The sequence below is a fragment of the Corvus hawaiiensis genome, chromosome 2 (genome assembly GCF_020740725.1).
Source record: "Corvus hawaiiensis isolate bCorHaw1 chromosome 2, bCorHaw1.pri.cur, whole genome shotgun sequence".
Classification (NCBI taxonomy): Eukaryota; Metazoa; Chordata; class Aves; order Passeriformes; family Corvidae; genus Corvus; species Corvus hawaiiensis.
In genome coordinates, this window is record NC_063214.1 from 102,954,993 (window position 1) to 102,974,331 (window position 19,339).

At 41.5% G+C, this 19,339-nt stretch overlaps 1 protein-coding gene across 5 annotated transcripts in view; it reads left to right on the forward strand.

The window, feature by feature from the left end:
• SHROOM2 (shroom family member 2) overlaps window positions 1-11,716 on the forward strand; it is a 123,771-nt gene extending 112,055 nt beyond the window's left edge. For all 5 annotated transcript variants that reach the window (XM_048328962.1, XM_048328971.1, XM_048328979.1 and 2 more), the window contains 2 exons: window positions 3,852-4,124; window positions 8,900-11,716. In XM_048328962.1, the coding sequence (XP_048184919.1) occupies window positions 3,852-4,124; window positions 8,900-9,166 (540 nt within the window). In that variant the 3' untranslated portion in view covers window positions 9,167-11,716. The remainder of the gene's footprint in view (window positions 1-3,851; window positions 4,125-8,899) is intronic.
• Window positions 11,717-19,339: the final 7,623 nt, after the last annotated feature.

Here is a 19,339-nt window from a genome sequence, read left to right on the forward strand (position 1 = left end):
GGTCACCATAATTCCCTAGATACTACAATGATGATCTGACATTTGTGTGGATGGAGAAAGTGTTGTCCTACAGTAAAATCATTGCATTCATCTCATTAGTGATTTGGCATAAAATATTTTAATCCTTGTTCCCAGTACACATAAGCTGCAGGAAATTTCTGTTTGATCAAGTAAAGTGATGTAGTTTAGCTCTGTTTACCTAAGCCAGTAATGCAGTGGTGTGCAAACCTTTTCTGTCCAAGTCAGCTCTCTGCTTAAAAATCAGCTGCTAGGGCGTACTTGATAATCCAGTCCCAAAGAAATGACTTTTAATTATTAGGAATACATTTAGTTGCTAAGAATGAGAGATTTCCACCTCTGGTTCAGTGCACACGTGGCTGGCACTGCATTTGAGGGGGCTGTTGTGTTTTCTGTTACCTCTGTGTTGTTTCAGCCTCCCTCTGCTGCCTCTGCATCGCACGGTTCAGTGTGCTGTGCACTGCCAGGGGCATGGTGTGGCTGCAGCAGGAGACCTTCCCTCACCCTCTTGCTAGACAGCTGCTGAATCCAACAGCTGTACTACTTAGACAAATTAAGGATTTCGCTTCGTTTTAAATAATTTGGTTTTATCTGGTGCCACACATGACTGTCACGTTCATGATTTTTGCTAGATTTAGTTTCATTCTCATTAATTACAGAGTAGGAGGGAGGTAAAATTAAACCTTTGTTTGCCCAACAAACTAAATACTAAAACTTTTTTAAGCAAGAGCACCAGAAAATCATGTTCACCCTTTTCATACTTCTCCATCCATCCCCCCAGCTTCAGTATATACCACTAATCATATGAGATGGAAAGGTTTTCATAAAGAGCTGTTAGCAGAACCCCTCCCATCTTCTCCTCTAAGTGTACATGTTGTAGCACACACACCATGCTGCTTGCTTCTCTCCCTGCTCTTCCACCTGGGGTAGGATGGAGCACTCAGTTCAATGAGCTTTCATCATGGATCTTGTCAGAAAACATACAAAACTCATTGTAACTGGGTCAAGGCATCTTTATTAAATGGACAGAAGATACAGCTTGGCCCAGCTTCTCATATTTGGCAACAGTTTAATAAGGGATTGTTACGGACCTGAACATTTTAATGGCACACTTTCTGACTTCACTAATTTTAGAGGGGCCATATGCCCAGAACCTGTTTCTTGATTCCTGGAAACTGGTAGGTAGTTCTGAGATTTCTTAATTGCAGTCCACTGTGGAATAATTGCTGTATTTGTCATTCTCTGCTCTGCAAACCAGAAATGTGTGGTGCTTTTTTTTTTTTTTTTTTTTTTTTTTTTTTTTGCAAATCCCTGTATTCCCAGCTAGCAGGAATGGAATGTGTGTGTCCTATGTACTGAGTTTAATGTAGGTTTACCACAATTATGAAATACTGATTAGATGTTGAAGATGCTATAAAAGTGTCTTTTGTAGCAAGGAAAATCCATGTGTGGCTGTGTAGGAAGTTTCACCTTTGCCCTTGGGAAAATTTCAGCAGCTCCTGAAGAATGTAAAAATAGTTCATGTATGCCAGTTTTTTTCTAGTTTGAGGCTTGAATTCCTTAGGAGTGGGGTGGTGAGCTGAAAGCAGAGTATAATCTATGTAAAAGCATGCCAAGCAGTGAGCCACCTGAGCAGTGCTCTGCTGAACCACTTTGTGTTGCTAGTCAGATCAGCAAGAATGACTTTATTGTTTTCTTGCGTACTGGTACAGAATTCACAGCTATAAATTATTCATCTGGCAGTTTCAAGATGTAGACTGCAGCTCTTCTGGCTCAGTAGATATTGAACATCATACAGGTTTTCTGCAAAAGCATGTAGTGAGTTCGCAGTTGTTGCATGCAGAAGCTGCTTCATCTGGGTAGGAAGCAATCAGTGATCATAATCCAATTCTTAATAGATATGACCGTCTTAGAGAGTATTTATGGCCTTCGCACCTGAAAAATTGTTGCTTTAGGGGTAAGCTTCAGATGCTTGGGATGTTATTAAACAGGATGAGGATGTTACTGGGAAAATGGCTTCTTTCTTTTTTTAAAGAAAGAAACTGAGAGCACTGATCTGGACTGGCAGACCAGATCAGTAAATGCTGAGCAGCGTTGTGGCTTTTTTTTTAATTAAAGAAAGTTGTAGCACAGATGCAGAAGTGAAAAAACTTGATATAATAACATAGAGCACCACAGTATCCTGCTGTGTTTTGAATGATGAAACAGCAGCATAGTGCATGTCATCTGAGGGAAATGGGAGTGTAGCACTGTGACCTACATAATCCAAATCAAACTGCATTTGCATTGAGAGAAGGGGGAAAAAGTCAAATCCTGCAGATTAATCAGTCAGTAAAGCAGGCATCTGTAGAACTGCTTACTACCTTAATCTTTTGGGCACCCAGGCTAACAGATAGCCCGGATCCAGATTAACCTGGACTGAGTACATTAAATCAAAAAGGAAAAAACCAGTATGGATAATCCATGGGTTGAATTGCTACTTTCAAAAAGGCTGTTACATTTTCAGGGTGTAGCTGCTTTCTGTTAAGATGGCAGACTTTGTTTTGTATTGGTTTTTGTTCCCAAAATAAATTGGCAATGACTGTTCAGTGGCCTCTCTGAGCAGCAGCTGCTATCAGTAATGTTTCTCAGTAATCATGAAGGCTTGTAATCAGATTTGCATTTAGAAAGCAGAGTTCCTAAAGAATGTCATGAGTAATAAAAAAAAAAAAAAAAGCTAGGGGTACTGTGAAAGAATGATTATTTTAAAGGATGTAATTTTCATTCAGAATTTGCACTGAGGTGTGTGTTTAGAGAATGCTTTGGAAAATTTTCTTACCTGAAATTAGCTGAATGCTAAATAGGCATCTACATTTAAATGAATGAGGCATTTTTAGGGTGTGATTCATCTCAGAGTTGACAACTAGCTGAACTAACTTCCACCCCTTGTGCTCCAGTGAAAGCTTATGGGCATGTAAGAAACAAGACCTCTTGCCCAAATGCAGGGGAGTAGCACAGAGGGACCACAGGTGATCAAAGGAGATCTGGATCCTTGGTCTGGTTTCTGTTGGTTCTGCACCTGACGTGCTTTTCTAAGGCAGTGCATGTGCACCTCAGGCAGTGGGGGCTATAGTACAGAAGCCCCCCAAACTTCAAGTGCGGTTGTGTATTCGCCTGGCCTGAGACAGTGACATGTTTCTTTGGTCTTTTGGCAGAGCCACTTCGCACAGCTTTGCACAGAGCTGCTTTGTACAGTACAGTAGATTTTATTCCCTGCTCTGTGCCATAGGGATTATGACTACCCTACAGAAATGTTATAAGGCACTGTTAATGCTAAGATTTTCTGAGCGTGGAAGGACTGCTATTGGAGGAATGCTAATATCATGCAGAAAGGAAAAGAAAGCTTGACAGTGCCCTTGTTTTAACTGCATCGTGTGGAAAATACAGGATTGTTTTTCTGGTACTGTGTATCTTCCTAAGTGCAGCTCTTCAGCAAGGTGTCATGGACCTGGTATTTAGAGACACAGGTGTGTGCTGTACTTTCTGCTGCTCACAGCAGGCTTTGAAGCTGCTCAAAGAAGAAGCAGGAATGCTTGTTGGTGCAGTGAAAAGCCTTCGTCTTTTTCCCCAAAGGTAATTTGCTTTAACACAGGTCTCAAGCTGAGCATTGTACAGCTATGTCCTGAACCTTTGAATGCAGAGGTATTGACTTTAGACACAGACATGTATTTATTTGTAATGCACTCATTGTCAAAGCCTCATGGAAGTTTGAAATGTATTAAAGTGCTAGCTGACATGACTTTCAGAAGTAGGGAAAAATGCTAATAAATTCTTATCTCCTTTATTTTACGCAGCAAGAACTTATTGACAGCATTAGTAGGAAGCTGCAGGTGCTGAGAGAAGCACGGGAGACACTTCTGGAAGATATCCAAGCAAACAATATCCTGGGGGAGGAGGTAGAGGCCATTGTGAAAGAAGTCTGCAAACCAAATGAGTTTGACAAATTCAAGATGTTTATTGGCGACCTTGACAAAGTGGTCAACCTCCTGCTGTCCCTGTCCGGCCGTCTGGCCCGGGTGGAAAACGCCCTCAACAACCTGGATGACAACACCTCTCCAGAAGAACGGGTGAGAAGGGCCAACAATAATACCCCAACATTTAGGGAAGCTCCTGGGGGGGGGTTTTGCTTGGTTTTGTTTATCTCAATTGCAGTGCTTAACATGAGGGATAGTGAGTGGATACATCTCATACGGCTGTTTTTTTAAGATTTCTTAAAACGTTTCTCCTTGCCTTCTTTTCTTGGAATACTGGAACTACAAGTGGCTTGCTGAGAAAAAGTGGGTTTGGGGTGCAACATACTGGAAAACAGGCTTCTTGGCAAAAGTTTAAAGAAAGAGAGAATCTACTGATAAGAGCATAAAAAGGAGGCATACAAAAATATTGTAACAATTCAAGATGGGAAAAGGAGTGTTCATGCTGTAATGCAGAAAGCTTGCAGACTTCTTTATACTCAACAAGGATCTTGATGCAGATCTCTAAGGTTGTTAGAAAGAAAATGCTTCTCATCTACTACAGCTTCCTTCCACAATGCCTAGCGAGGAACAAGAGCAAGAAACAACAGAAGGACAAGCCTTTAAAAGAAAGGGGTGGGGGGGGACAAGGGGAAGCATTGCAAAAAGAATTTTTCAGTAGAAAACATGTTTTACCCAAGCGGAATAGCCTGGTAGTGATGTGGAGGACTCCCAGCAGAAGTGAAAATTTCAGGAGCAGGAGCATTCAAGGTGCTCTTAACCTGCTTGCAGAAATTTGTTTAACTTGAAATCCCATCAGGCCTTACCTGGAAAGGAGATACATAGCAATGCAGATATGCACCAAAGTAGAGATGTAGGTATGTGTGAAACTTAGGCTAAAATAAATAGAGAGTGTGGAGGGGGGGGTGTGTATTTAAGTGAGTTTAACTTCTACGGTTAAATGAATGTGAAGTAGGATTTTTGGCTTGGAGCTGTGGACTGAAATGCCAGCAGTCCACCTAAGTGTTGTAACAGAATTTTTTCCATGGGCTGTGGCTTCATGTTGTTTCTTCAGCATGTTGCACTGTTTCACACACAAGAACCAGTAAGTGCTGGGACTGATCTGAAGCTGTGCTTTTGCTGTTTGGCCCTAACATACTTGATTAATGGCTGTTCCGACCTCTCTCTGAGGGGGAAAGTATTTGACAGCTTATTAAAAGGCAGATCAAAGCTTTTGACTCTAAGAGAAATTTAATCCCTCATTAGACTTTTTTCTAAGTGTGGTTGCAGTTGCCTAATGGGGAAAGAACTACCAGATGATGTGTGCACATAGGAAACACAGCTTGAGAGCTGTGATAGAAATAGCTTGCTGGCTGGGTGTGGAAAAGGAAGATGGTGAGGAGGTGGTGTAGTAAGGACAGTCAGAAATTCTGTGTGCTCTGATGTCAAATTTATACTGACAGAAATCCAAATCCCTAACATATTCTAATTCCCATTCATCTTCACATGCACTGACACCAGTCTTGCCATAGTAACATCAGGAGAGATCCATCAGGACTGAGACAAGCCCTGGAGGGAAAGACTTGGGGGTGTTGGTGGATGAAAAGCTCAACATGACTCAGCAATGTGGACTTGGAGCCCAGAGAGCCAAACGTGTCCTGGGCTGCATCAGAAGCAGCGTGGCCAGCAGGTCAAGGGAGGGATTCTGCCCCTCTGCTCCTGGGAGACCCCACCAGCAGTGCTGCATCCAGCTCTGGGGGACAAAACACAAGAAGGACATGGACCTGTTGGAACACTTCCAGAGTAAGGCCACTCAGTTGATCAGAGGCCTGAGCATGGCTCCTATGAAGACAGGCAGAGAGTTGGGGCTACTCAGCCTGGAGAAGAGGGTACCAGGGAGCTCTTAGAGCAACCTGCCAGTAACTAAAGGGGGCTTACAAGAGAGCTGGAGAGGGAATTTTTACAAGGGCATGTAGTGATAGGACAAGAGGGAATGGCCTTCAGGTGAAGGAGGACAGGTTTAGATAAGATACTAGGAAGAAATTCTTCCCTGAGGGTGGTGAGGCACTGGAACAGGTTGCCCAGAGAGGTTGCAGACCTGCCCTCTGTGGGAACCCAGAGTGCAGAGAATGTTTCTCTGCCTGTTTTGAGGAATTTTACCCCCCTGAACAACACTGTTTTGACCTCCATCCTTGGAAAAGACTGCTACTCTTAGAGAAGAACTAGAAACTACACTAGTGTAAATTAGGTGATAGACTACTATGTAAGATTGTCACAGGGTGAAAAATTTAGAGATTTTGGGTTTGTTAATGTAGTAAATAGATAAAAGCAAAAAACATCAAAATGGAGGATTGTTGTTGTTCTCCAAACCTCCTCCTTCTACTACTACTCCATATTCTGCAGTAAAAGTAGTTTGGGATGATTGGACAAAGAATTCCACAGTTCCTGGCTGTGTTACTAAATAATTGGTAGAAAAGTAAAAATAATGTACATTTTTAGTAACCATTGGTTAATTTACCTTTAAAAAGGTCATGTAATCTTGATAATTCGGCTTTCTCCTGCATTCTCTGCTCTGTGCCATGTCTGGGTCACGCTACTGACTCTTTTTCTCTGATAAGACTTAATAAACAATGATCAAGAAGCAGTGAAGGCTGAGAGTCCCGTTTGTCTCTGGAACTCCTAGCAAGGACTTTAAAAACTCTCTTCCATCAGGAGAGGTTTGATTACAGCATGATCAGTGTCACCCTCCTTCCTGGAAATATTCAAGACCAGCTTGGATTGGACTTTGAGCAACCTGGTCTGGTGAGAGGGGGGTTGGAACTACATGATCTTTAAGGTGCCTTCCAACCCAAACGATTCTATGAAACCTATCTAGAAGTGTTGAATTTAGACTGGTGCTTGTGGCTTTTTTTGTTGTCCTTTAGTATTTTGTAGGTCAAATGATAACATGTGGTGAACCACTAATGTACCATAGAAACAAACGGGATTTTACTTCCGTTGTTGGGGAGCATATTCCCAGTGATCACCGATTTTTTTTTTTTTTCCCATGCTGATGTTGTCTAATAGACATTGCTGTGATAGCTTTCCACTTTCTAGGAACTTGCAACAGTTTACCAGACTTTCTAAATAAAAGCATTCAAATAATGACTGCTGAGTTAATATTTTGACTATCAGATACTCTGCTATAGGTCTTCTTTTGCCACAGGGAACAGTATCAGATATTTCAAGTTCAGCTTTGAAAGGGCCTTCACCTGAAGGGCTACCAGCCGCCTTCCTCTTACACAGCAAGGCCAGTGTCTTAGCATTGCTTGCCCTTTGTGGCCATGTCCTCTTGCATTCATCAAATTCTGGCTAGTTCTGCTGCTGCTCAGCATACACACACCTGCAAGGCTGCCCTGGGAGCAGTCTAGCCACACTCCTGAGTCTGGGGCTGTCTGCTAGTTGTCGTTGTGAGTTCAGGAGAATTGTTAGTTCCATCTCTTTGCAGTAGATAATTCTGCTTGCAACTTGCAGTGGGATTTTTTTTTTCCCCTGGCATAAGTTCAAAGGAAGATTAAACTGTTTTTCTAATAGTATGTGATTTCTGTGACTTGTCTTTCATAGCTGTCTTGACTCCTGAGTTAATCTAGGCTGTGTATTTCAAGTACATTGAGAGTACAAATCTGAAAACATTTCACTCTTGAGCTTTGGGCTGTCTGTAGAAAGAGAGTCAGCACAGGATGCATGTACAACTCTGACAGGTAGGTTTACTAAAGCTCACTGGTCTGTAGTCCCCTTTGTCTCATCTTCCATCTTGAAAAGACTGTTTTATACTCTACAAAAACACTTCTCTGTAAATCCTTCAGGCTTATTAAATAGCATTTGTAATTTAAAAGAAGGTGCAAATTAAAAAGATGGGCACATTTATTAGAACAGACTGGGGTTTATTTGAAGACAACTTCTCAAAGAAAATTCATCTCTGAAGCAAGGCTAGAAGTTATGGATTGGTACCTCTTAGGGGTACTTTTTAATTGAGTTCAGACATCTGTACAGAATTCTTGATGTCAGAGTAAGCCAGCCATACTCTGTCACTGGAAAAAGACAATCACTTGTAGGCAGACATGTGCAATAGGTTGGATTGATGATGCTCCTGTTTGTGTACTGCCAAAGGAGTGTAGCCCCGTGATTCAGGTGGGGCTGTTGGCTGTGTAGACAGGTGATGCTGGGGGAGAGGAATACAGCTGCTCTCCTCTGCTGTCCTCTTCCTTTGTGTGTTCCTCCATTCAACCTCCCTTTTTCCTATTTTGTCTCTTTGTGAAGGCACAAAGCAGAAAGTTTACGGCCCTTTTTTGGAGAATAATGCTTTTTTGGTTTTGCTTCCCTTTTGCCCTTCTGTTGTCTTGCCTCAGCTTTGACTCTTGTTCATGTCTGAAGACTACAGGACTTCACATCTCATAGGGAAGGCTTGTAGATGCAGCAGAATTGCTAAATACACAGTGTCAGGAGCTGTATAAGAACAAATTGCTCCATTAATTGGTCTGTTTCTGGTTTCTGTAACCACAGCTGTGCCAGTGCTGTGTATGAAAGATGTAAGACACTGCTGAGCAAAGTCTTAATTTGAAGAACTGTTTTTCAAAGGCAACTGTATTGTATACAGCTATTTAGAACTATTAAATAGTAAAGGAGTCTTTGAAGTAATGCTTTTGAGGCCAGTAGAAAGTAATGGTGCATATTTTTTATCAGCTTGCTAATCCATTTTATTAGCCTAAATTTTAAGGAGCATTCTTTTTCCACCTTTCTAAATATTCAGGAAGGTCTCTGCAGATGAAACAGACTTGAGATTCAAACAGTGAAGCTGTTGTCCCATCCTAGTGTACCCAGTGAATTTATAACTGCTTTTCTTCTCTCCTAAGCGGACATTGGTAGATAAGCAAAAGCTGCTGACCCAGCAACATGATGATGCAAAGGAACTGAAGGAGAACCTGGATCGTCGAGAGCGCATTGTCTTCGACATTTTGGCGAACTACTTGAGCGAGGAGAACTTAGCAGACTACGAGCACTTTGTGAAAATGAAGTCGGGCCTCATCATTGAGCAGCGAGAGCTTGAGGACAAGATCAAGCTGGGGGAGGAGCAGCTGAAGTGTCTGACTGACAGCCTCCAACCTGAGCGGCTAAAATAAGGGCACTGAGTCCAACTAAAATGGGAAAAATGGGAAAGAAGAAAGGGATAGAGGAGTTTCCAAGTATACAAATGAGTATATTGGCTTGTCTGAGTGTCTGGTAGAGAAACAAGTGCACAAGAGAAAAATAGCTCTCACAACAGCAATAATGCTCTCTTTCATTTTTTTTGGAATGATGTATTTAAGTTTTTAGAACACATTTTTATTGCTGGACTCTACATCTGTTCCTCATTGCTTAACTTCCAGAAAGCTCCACAGAAGAGGACAGACTCTTAACCTTTCTGCTCAGTATGTTCAAAGTCTGTGGCAGTTGTGCATGCAAACAATGGTTTTTAGAATAGGTTGTATACTTCCTTTATGTTCAGATGCCGCACAGTCTGCTGGGAAACCCCACAGCAATTCATGAATGCACACACATTTAGAAGCTCCAAATTTAGTGGGTTTTTATGTTTTTTTAAAGACACATTAAATAGGGGAAGCGTGCATCTTATAGCTAATATATTCAGATTGCTGAAATGCAGTGTCACTCTGATCCTGTGGCATCAGACACTTTTTTTGTAATATTGTATATAGGATGGCACTTTCCCCTTGCAGAAAACAACTTTAAAATTAGTCTCAGTTAAATGCTTCTTAACCAGCTTGCAAATCACCTAATGCCTACCTTGCTGAAGATTTTTTCTTAAATTATTTTGCAAGCATATTTGTACACCCTCTTAAGGCAATGCAAGTGATTTTCTTTACCAAGTTGTACTTGATTTAAGAAATGGGCTGGAAGTACTGTGCTGATTTTATTCAAAACATTTTTCATTTAAATTATTTAGAAGGCTTCTTTGCTTTTTTTGTGCTTTTTTATGCATGTTTTTATTCTTCTTGTCCCAAACCCGCTACTTCATTGAAATAAATGTAGGTTAAGGACACTGCTTCCGTTTTTCTTCTGGTTGCCCAACATTGTGATGGTTTGATATAGCCAGTTAAGTTCTACTGAAGTTGACCTACATAATGCTGTTCGTTCCTCTTTCTCAAACTACCAAATGTAATATAAACAATTCTGCCATGTAAGTACTGTGCATTACTTGGAGCAACTTTGCTTTGTAACTGTGAACATAAGTGGGGCTGTTTGCTTGTTTTTTCCATTGAACAGTGATAAAGGAGAGGATATTAGTTCACAGTACCAGAACACTGCTTGTGTTCTCCTTATACTGCCATTGACTTAGATAATTTCCAGTAGCTCTAAAAAGAGGTACTAACTCATGTTTTCAGTGCAGTAATGGGTTATGCTGACTTGCTTAGATACCTACAGTGAAATTCTGTAGTGTCTTAAGTGTCAAGTTCTATGTTAAGATAAAGTTTTGCAGGCAAAGAAAGTCTTGGAAGACTGTGTATATGCCATTTCCATTATAGTAAGGAAAACATTTATCTCTCCTCAGACAAATAGGTTCCCCAACCAGAAGCCATTTTCAGGGCTGATGTGAATGCCAGTCTGTAGCTAAGCAGGTTGAAAATACAAATAGTCAGCTGTTGAAAAGAGAGCAAAGAATTCTTCCCACTACTCCTGCAGTATGGCAGCATTCACAAGAGTGTTTCTGTCCTTCTTCTGCAAATCCTCTCTTTTGGGGGAAGGAACTGGAGAGGCACTGATCAGTGAATTCCTTGCGAGCTGGGAACCTCTGGAAGCTGTTCCTTTACAGACAGATGCAAACATTAAAAGGACTGTTGCCCCCCCACACACCCTTATCGTGCACTACTTAGTATACCTGGACCAAATTTTAATTGAAATGATGATGTGCATCAATTGAGGTCAAATGGAGCTACCATTTTGCAAGAGCTACAGCTGACCTTAGTTTTTCCCTCCTAGTTCAGAAATGTAGTCCTCTGGCATCTCACAGTTATTTGCTGCTATGTTCCTAGGGCAAGTGGTCCCTTTGTCCTTAAACTTATCCCTTAACCATAACAAACCCAAAACTAAACATAAATTATGCTTGTCTTTTAGCTTGGAGAAAAGTGTGCATTGTTTTATCTGTGGCATTTTAATAATTTTACATATTGTGGTTACTCTGAAATGTGTATGTGAAATGTGAATAATATAATTACAATGTGTTTGTATACAGTACTTTGATTTAGATCTCTGATAAAAGGTAGCAATATTGTGAAAGCTATATCTATTATCCTTTTCACAGACCAGTTGCATAAACACTATTATCTCCTTTCCTTTTTCAAAACTGTTGAAAATCACTCACCCTGGAAACGTGAAGATGGTGGCCTCCCAATGTTATATGTAAATCTGTAAATAGCTGTACTGTTGCTTTTTGACAAAAATCTGGTGCTAATGTTTTGCCTTTGGCATCCTGGGGATGGCTGTTTCTTCATCCTTTGTTGTTCACAATTCTAGATCTCTTTGTATAGTGAAAGATCTCCACAACGCTTCTCCAGCTGTCTGGATCCTGCAGCCCAGAGTGAAAATGTACAGTTTTCCTGCCTGACACTTAACATGTACCTACTGACAAATGGTATTGCTTGACTTTGAGGAAATAAACCGTATATTTCAATGTAGAGTTAGTTTTTGTGTGCAGTTTTAATGTCAAAAGCTACTCCTTTGCTTTGCTTTGCTTTGCTTTGCTTTGCTTTGCTTTGCTTTGCTTTGCTTTGCTTTGCTTTGCTTTGCTTTGCTTTGCTTTGCTTTGCTTTGCTTTGCTGTGTTGGCCATCTCATGGTGCCCGTCAACAGTGCTCTGAGTTTTTCCAGGCCAGGCCAGTTGGTCTGTGTGGTCTGACATAGTTTGTTGTCTTTGCACAGCTTATTTAATGTGCTGAGTAATCGATCATTCTCAAGTTCCCAGTGTAAGCAAGTACCAGAAATGTGTCCATGTCTATTTAGTATTATAAAAGTGTGAATATGAGATGGCAGAAAGGTAAAATGTGTTATGAGGTCGATAAAATAAATGGGTCTTTCACCACTTACAGAGTACATACCAGGGGGAGCAGTTTAGGCTTTCCTGCTTGGGCAATTCCACTGTTTTAGCTTCATCCCATGTTTAGAATGGATACTTCATATGGAAATGTCTTAAGTCAGTGGTGCACAGGATTTTTTGCAAGAACAGATCACTTGTGAACTCTCCAACTCTAAGACTTAGACTTTCATAGCAACTTCAGTTTAATGAGGGTTCTCAGATGAACTGCAGAATCTTCTGCCTCATTGGGGAACACTGGCAAGTATGCACAAATTTGTAGTAGAGGTGACCACAGATCACAGAACCATGGCTTGATCCTGGAAATTAATTGTCTGTGAAGGTTGTTATAAAATCTGGGAAAAGGGAGTTAGGGAAAGAAAAATACTTGGATATTTGTAGAATTTTTCTAAACTTGTTTTCACCCTTCTTCTGCCTCTCTCTGTACGTGGACCCACCTGTTTGTGCCTGTTTTCGTGAGTTTTCCTGGTATAATCAAGTATATTATACCAGAGGAGTAACAGTCTAGATTTTGTGTACAACTTGAATTTTTTTAAAATTGCCTTTCTTTAAACTGAAATTCAGCTTTTTATTTTCTCTCGTGAGGTACTTGAGATCCTCAGATTTCAAAGGAGTCACCATATGATGTTCTTTCCCAATCAAGTTCTAGTGATTAATTTTGGTGTACTTAATTGACTCAGTTTTTAGAGCTGAAGTAATCTGTTGGCAATCCAGTAGCTCTAGCAAGGCCTTATGATACACACTAGAACACAACTCCTGTTTTAGTGGTGTCCGGTCATTTATTGTGGAATTTCAAAGGCTTATTCTAATTAAGGGCTTCTCAGTTGTGCAGGTTTTTCTAGAGGATAAATTGGTTTTTCTATATACCTGAGCAGATGATGCCCACAGAATGTTATGAAAATTAACAATTACATCTTTAAACTGGATTATATATTGTCAGTTGTCAGCAGTGGTAAATTGGTGATCACATTTACTTACCACAGTTCCAGTCTGCGACTTAACTAATTATAATGATCCATAGACTGTAAGATGGGTAACCCATGTGAATTAGCAACTCACCTGTGAAATCTTGGGTTTCATTCTTCCTACCTACTGTTTTGGTAATGTTTCTATGCATAGAGTTGTTCCATGTGAAGTAGGTTAACTTAATACATTCCAGAGGGAATTTTGAATTGAAATAAATTGGGTGCAGTTCAGTAGGAGAAGGTAATTCTCACTCAGGCTACAGTAGTACACCTACAGGCAGAGCAAGTATCGCTTTAGGACAGGCTACATTAAACACCTTTTTCTTGTTTATAACCATCTGGGTTAGTGGGGCTGTTGTGTATCTTAGGCTGAGTTTTATTTTAGTCTCAGCAGTTGAGCCTTTCCTGAGCACAAGGCTAGTAAAATGCAGATTTTTTTTTTCCTATGTTAAAAATCCTCACAATGGCTTCATTTTTAGATGCTTTGATATCTGTCTTGGAGGCAGTCTCCTAAGTTTTGCACACGGAGGTGACCTTGTGACTAGGATGTGCCTTCCATATTGCCAAACACGTTGGTGTTAGTGAAGCCTGTGTTCTCCCTTCCTCTTAATTCTCCTCCATGCAGCAAACTGCTTCCTGGTAAAGTTAACAAGAAACGTATCCACAAACTGTCATTACCTGTTGCCTGCTGCTGCTTCTGACTACCTTGTGCTGGCTGCTGCCATGGGTGTGGATACCAAGAATATCTGTGCTGATTTCCAGCACCTCTTCTGCAGTGAAGCAGAATGAGGAATTCTGTGTATCTCCTCCTCTCTGGGTGTCATTTATTAACCTACAACAGTGCCACTAGAGAACAACCAGATTCCCAATGCATTTCATCTTTTATTGGAATACTTTAAATTGCTGCTCATGATTGTCTTGACACAGGAGAGATTTTAATTGAAGCAAATGGATTTGTGACTGTGAAGTTGAAGATATACAGGGTGGTGGAAGATACAGAAAAATAATCATACATACTTTCAATAACATAAAATCTCCAGCAAAATGGCATCTAAAAGACCTGCATGCTACATGTCCCAGGTGAGAACTGTCAAGAATTTTAGGTCTATGTTCCTGTATTTTAATGGAGTTAGTGAAAGAAAGGCTTTTCTTAAGTGCATACCAAGCTGCAACTGTGTTAACTAAACTATTCATTCCAAGCAACTTCTGTAAGATGAGCCAGTACTGGCTCTGAGGAAGCTGTGGTCTGACACACGTTGCCGAGGGTTGTTGATTTGCTGCTGTTCCTTGTGACAGCAGCATTTGCTGGGCTCCTTATGGAGCACATGTTCTGGAAACGGGGTAACGGATGTCTGCTTACAAGAGTTTTACCAAAACATTGTTTCAGCGGAGCTGTGAAGTCCAAAAGCCTGAAAGGAATTAACAAAATCTTCATGACGAGGATTATTTCAGGCATTAAGTTTCAACATCTGTTTCACGTCCCAGCTGTCTGCTCTTCACAGTGTTTGTTACTGATAAATTACACTTGTGTCTTTTCTCAAAGCCTCAGAGAAATATAAATACAATGAGCAGTCACAGGCTAAATAATAAGCAATGGAAGGAAGATAAGATTGTTTATCTCAGTATCTAAATATGAAAGGCATGAGTCCTGTGAATACTATTCATAGCCACTCCCAGGAGTTGCAGCTTCAGCAGCTTTCTCACGCAGGTATGGTTCCTCCAGAGATAAAACGGGAAAACAAGCTGTGATGATCGAAAGGGGCCAACACTGACTGGAAAGGGGTGGAGCAGTGATTCTCTTATTAATGGGGTGATACATATCACAAGGAAGTGAAAACCAAGAAAACCTGGAAGGATCAGTGCCCTGAAGGAAGAAAAACTAAACCAGTGGTAAAGTGCTTCAGGACTATGAATTTCCTGTTTTTCTTTCTCCATACGTGACACGGCTGAAGTGTTCTGTCTCCACGTGATAGGGCAGACTTTTTAGTTACTATAATGTAAAAATACCTTAAAGCATCTTTGAAAGTTAAAGATATGGGGAATAACTCAGAATTCCAGAATCTGAGGTCTCGCTGTGTAAGACCGTCATGTTCTGTGTATTCAGTGACACCCCTTTCTTGGCTCAGGAGACGCTGGAACAGCTTTCTGGCACTAAGAAGTCTGGAGGAAGTTACCCTTTGAGGAGGAAGTCATCCTTTCTCTGTGGTCATCCTAAATTCACTAAACAGGCCAGCGAGCTGGACACGCTGAGATGCTGAAGTCACACAAGCTGGGAGATGAGGGTGTTTACAGCACAGCACACAGAATGAGTGACCTGGCTTGTTCTCTGGGATTTTGCTTTTCTAATTGCCACCTCTTCAGAGCTCGATTTAATACCAGGCTTGTGGTTGAGGGCAGAGCAATACCCAATTCCTCTTTAAGCTGATCGTTGTGTTCTGCCAGGAAAGCATGATTTAGACAGCAAGAAGCTGAAGATCTAAATATTCAGCCTTGCCATAAATAGGGAGTGGAGGATCTTGGGTTTCTGTTCCCAGGACTTTCTTGCATAATTCATAGTAGGCCATCAGTGAATTTGAAAGCAGAAATACTCCATGGAGACGTGTGACCAGAATGTGCCCCAGTGTCCTACCAGATCACAGACTGGCCTGGGTTGGAAGGGACCTTAAAAATTACCTAGTTCTGACTTTCTGGCATAGACACCTTCTGCTAGACCAGGTTGCTCAAGCAGTCATCCAACCTGTCTTCAAATATTTCCAGGGATGGGGCATCCACAGCTTCTCTGGGCACCCTGTTCCAGTGCCTCATAACCCTCACAGTGGAGAATTTGTTTTTAATACCTAATCTGAACCCACCTTTTTTCACTTTAAAGCCTTGTCCTGTCACTGGATGCCTTTTTAAGAATTTCCTCTCCAGCTCTCTTGCAGGCCCTGTTGAGGTGCTAGAAGGTCTCCCTGGAGCCTTCTCTTCTCCAGGCTGAAGAGCCCCAACTCCGTTACCACAGGAGAGTGGTTCCAGCTTTCTGATCATCATCCAGGTCTTCCTCTGGACCTGCTTTAAGAAGTCCACATCTCTCTTGTGCTGGGGACCCCAGGGTGGGATGCAGCACTCCAGGCGCAATCACCTCCCTGGCCATGCTGCTTTTGATGCAGCCCAGGGATGCATTTGGCTTTCTGAGCTGCAAGCCCCCTCTTCTGGCTCACATCCAGCTTTTTGTCCCCTCCAGATGCAGGATACAACATCAGGCTTTGAATCCAGCCTTAAATGCTGTATAATTGCAGTGTAAGTGCCAAAGGCTGCAGATCCACTCCTGTCCTGGTTTTTTTCAAGTCTGAGGTGCCTGGGTTCAGACACTGATACCAGAGTCCAACTCTTCAGCATATAATGGGGGCTACACCTAGATCGCAGTTTAGGTGTATGGCTAGTGGCCTAAATAAAGAGCCTGATTGGCCTTGATTCCCTCTATAGCTGAGCTGAGCTAAGGTTGCTGAAAGAGCTTGGTTCAACCCAAATATCTTCCCCTTCCTCACCTCCTCCTCCTCTTGGCAGACAAAGCTAACTTAGGCATTGAAATCAGAAGTGGGATTAATCCATGCCTTGGGTCCCTAACTCAGCACGAAATTCTAAAAGCTGAGGTGTTGCGTGCAGCATTAAGTGCAGCTTCATTTATCAAATGCCTGCACATGCTGAATCCTTTTGATTTTAATACAGAAGATGTCTCTGGCATTTCAGATCTAGGGATTCTTACAAGGCTATGTTCTCCAAATCCTCTGTGTATTTGTATACAATTAGAGTTCAAAAATTAAAAAACCCCCACTTTTCTTCCTATTTTTACACCATAGGGAAGAAAAGAACCTAGATGAGTAAACTTCATTGTCACACTGGTTTTGCAAAGGTGGAGTTACTTAGACCAGCATTTTTTGCAATGGGCAGTTCCACCAAACCAGTAAGAGATGATTACATCTGAAGCCCAGTGATAATGGTCACGGTTTGCAACATAAATGGCAAACAATGAAGAGGAAAGTTGCATAGAGAAAAATCGGTAGTCTGGGTGTGTTCAAACAAATTAGCATTTCATATGGTGACATGAAAAGCAATTAATCAAAGAGCAAATGATGGCGATCACATGGACAATGACACATAGAGCAGACTCTCAAGACCTGTGTGGGATCACAGCGAATGAACAGTTCACATGAGCTCTGTGCTCTAGGAAAAAGCCTGAAACAGAGGAACACAGGAAACATAGTAACTTGTGATGCAATATTGCTGAAAACTTCATAAAATTTCTAAAATATTGTGTCTAATCCCACAATCTATATCCAATGCAAAGGACAGGAAAATGAGAGAAGAGACTCATGTAAATTATTAGAGAGTAGAGAGATATGTCATAACGTAACAAAGAGCACTCATTGGTCAAAACTGGGATTTAAAAGTTGGGGTGTGTGTGCTATTGGGCATCATACAGCATGAGACTCATTTGGGCAGAGAAAGTCCTGTCAGGACCCAGCGAGTACAAGACAGAGACATGAAAATAAAAATCAGGTGCAAATGTTCAAGGGTGTCAGGAGTGCAGTCCTGTTGTCATGAATGATGGGGAAAGTGCAGTGCGAAGGTTGGCCATAAAGCCTCTGGAAGTCAGGAAACTGGGAATGAAAACTTTATGGTCACTATAAATCCACCTTTTGTGTTTGCTGTTCTTACATTACATGATCTCATACCGAGGTATGACTACCTCAGTAAATATTTAGATTGCCTACAGTTTTACAACAGGGGTCTTAAAAGAGCAGCAGTAATTATAACACAGCTTTTGGAGCTGACAGGTCAGGAAAACAGGTGAGAGTTTGCAAGCCCTTGGCTTGCAAATGGGGCTCGAGCACTCTAGGCAGCATGGCTGAGACAATTTTTTTTTCTTCCATTACAGACCCTCTCCACACATGCACCGATAGGAACTGCCACAAACTCTTCTCCTTTTACTGGCTCAATGAGTTACTAAGTTTGCTTTTGTTTTTTCTCCTGTGTTTGGGGTTTCCTACCAGCTTTCCTGTGCTGACCGATTCAGCTGTCCATAAAAGCATTCCCCTCTTCATCAGAACCTCCCAGGTGGTTGTCCCCCACATTTTGAAACTGTCCCAAGCTCCAGCATGTGCTGGAACATTGATGACCTTTCATCTCTGCCTTGTAAGCTGGCTTAGCAAGGCTTTGAGGGAAAGCAGGGGAAGTTTGGCACTTCTTTCCCCCACTGCCCAAGTAAATGACAGACCAGCACAAGGATAAAAAGTAGAGCTGTCCTGCCTTTGAGGTGGAGATGCTGGAATAACATGCTTTTGAAAAGCAGCTTCCCTTCACATATTTAAGGAATTTGCCCTGTCTGGAGCTCTTTACAGAACTGCATCCTTCTGCTCTCCACTGGCACCCAGCTTGCGGCTGTTAAGGTTTTTGTATGAAATCTATTTTGCTTTCTGCAGTATCCTATTTTACTTGTGTTCTCAGTCACCAGAATATTTCTATCTACTTCCTACTGCATTAATCTAAATAGGGGACTGGTCAGATGAAAGATCACAGTCATTGTTTAGTTATTACAGTAACCAGAAATTGGGGCAAAGGTACAGAAACCCTTTTCGGGTGTCAGTAAAGACCCTAAAGATCGCCTACCTCAGATCATGATCATGATCAGCTAATGAGAAACCAGCTATTCATATTGTTCTCCTAAACTAATACTTTAATACTGCCCCAGCTTTTGTGCAGGGAGTTGCTTTGTAAAGCTGTTAAACCCCCATGCTCTGTTAACAGCTAAAGGTTTCTATTGATCTCTTACTTTCATTTCCTTTAATGAAAATTCATTGATATTTGATTTCCTTGTCACTTCTAACAGCTGATAAGAACAAGCTGCTAAAGCAGCTCCAGTGAAGTGGCAAAAGCCTGGTGTTGTAGCACTGCAGCTCTCTCAGAAACGCTGCCAAGGCGGAGTGAAACCCCAGTGTGACGTGTTGATAACGTTCCCATCAGGTGGTCTTTTCCACTGGCTCTAAAATGTCAAGTCTGAGGGAAATGTCTTTGTTAAGCTTTGAATGACCTACTTTTGGGTATCTGGGAGTAACCAGAAGCCTACCCAAACCACAAGAGTGCATCTAATTTTAGCAGCCCTTCGTTTCATGCATGGCAGCTTTTGTGTTCTGTGTCTCTGGGAAAAAATACCAATTTCTTGCTGAGCCAAAGACAAATTTTCTTGGTTTTAAATCAGCCCCT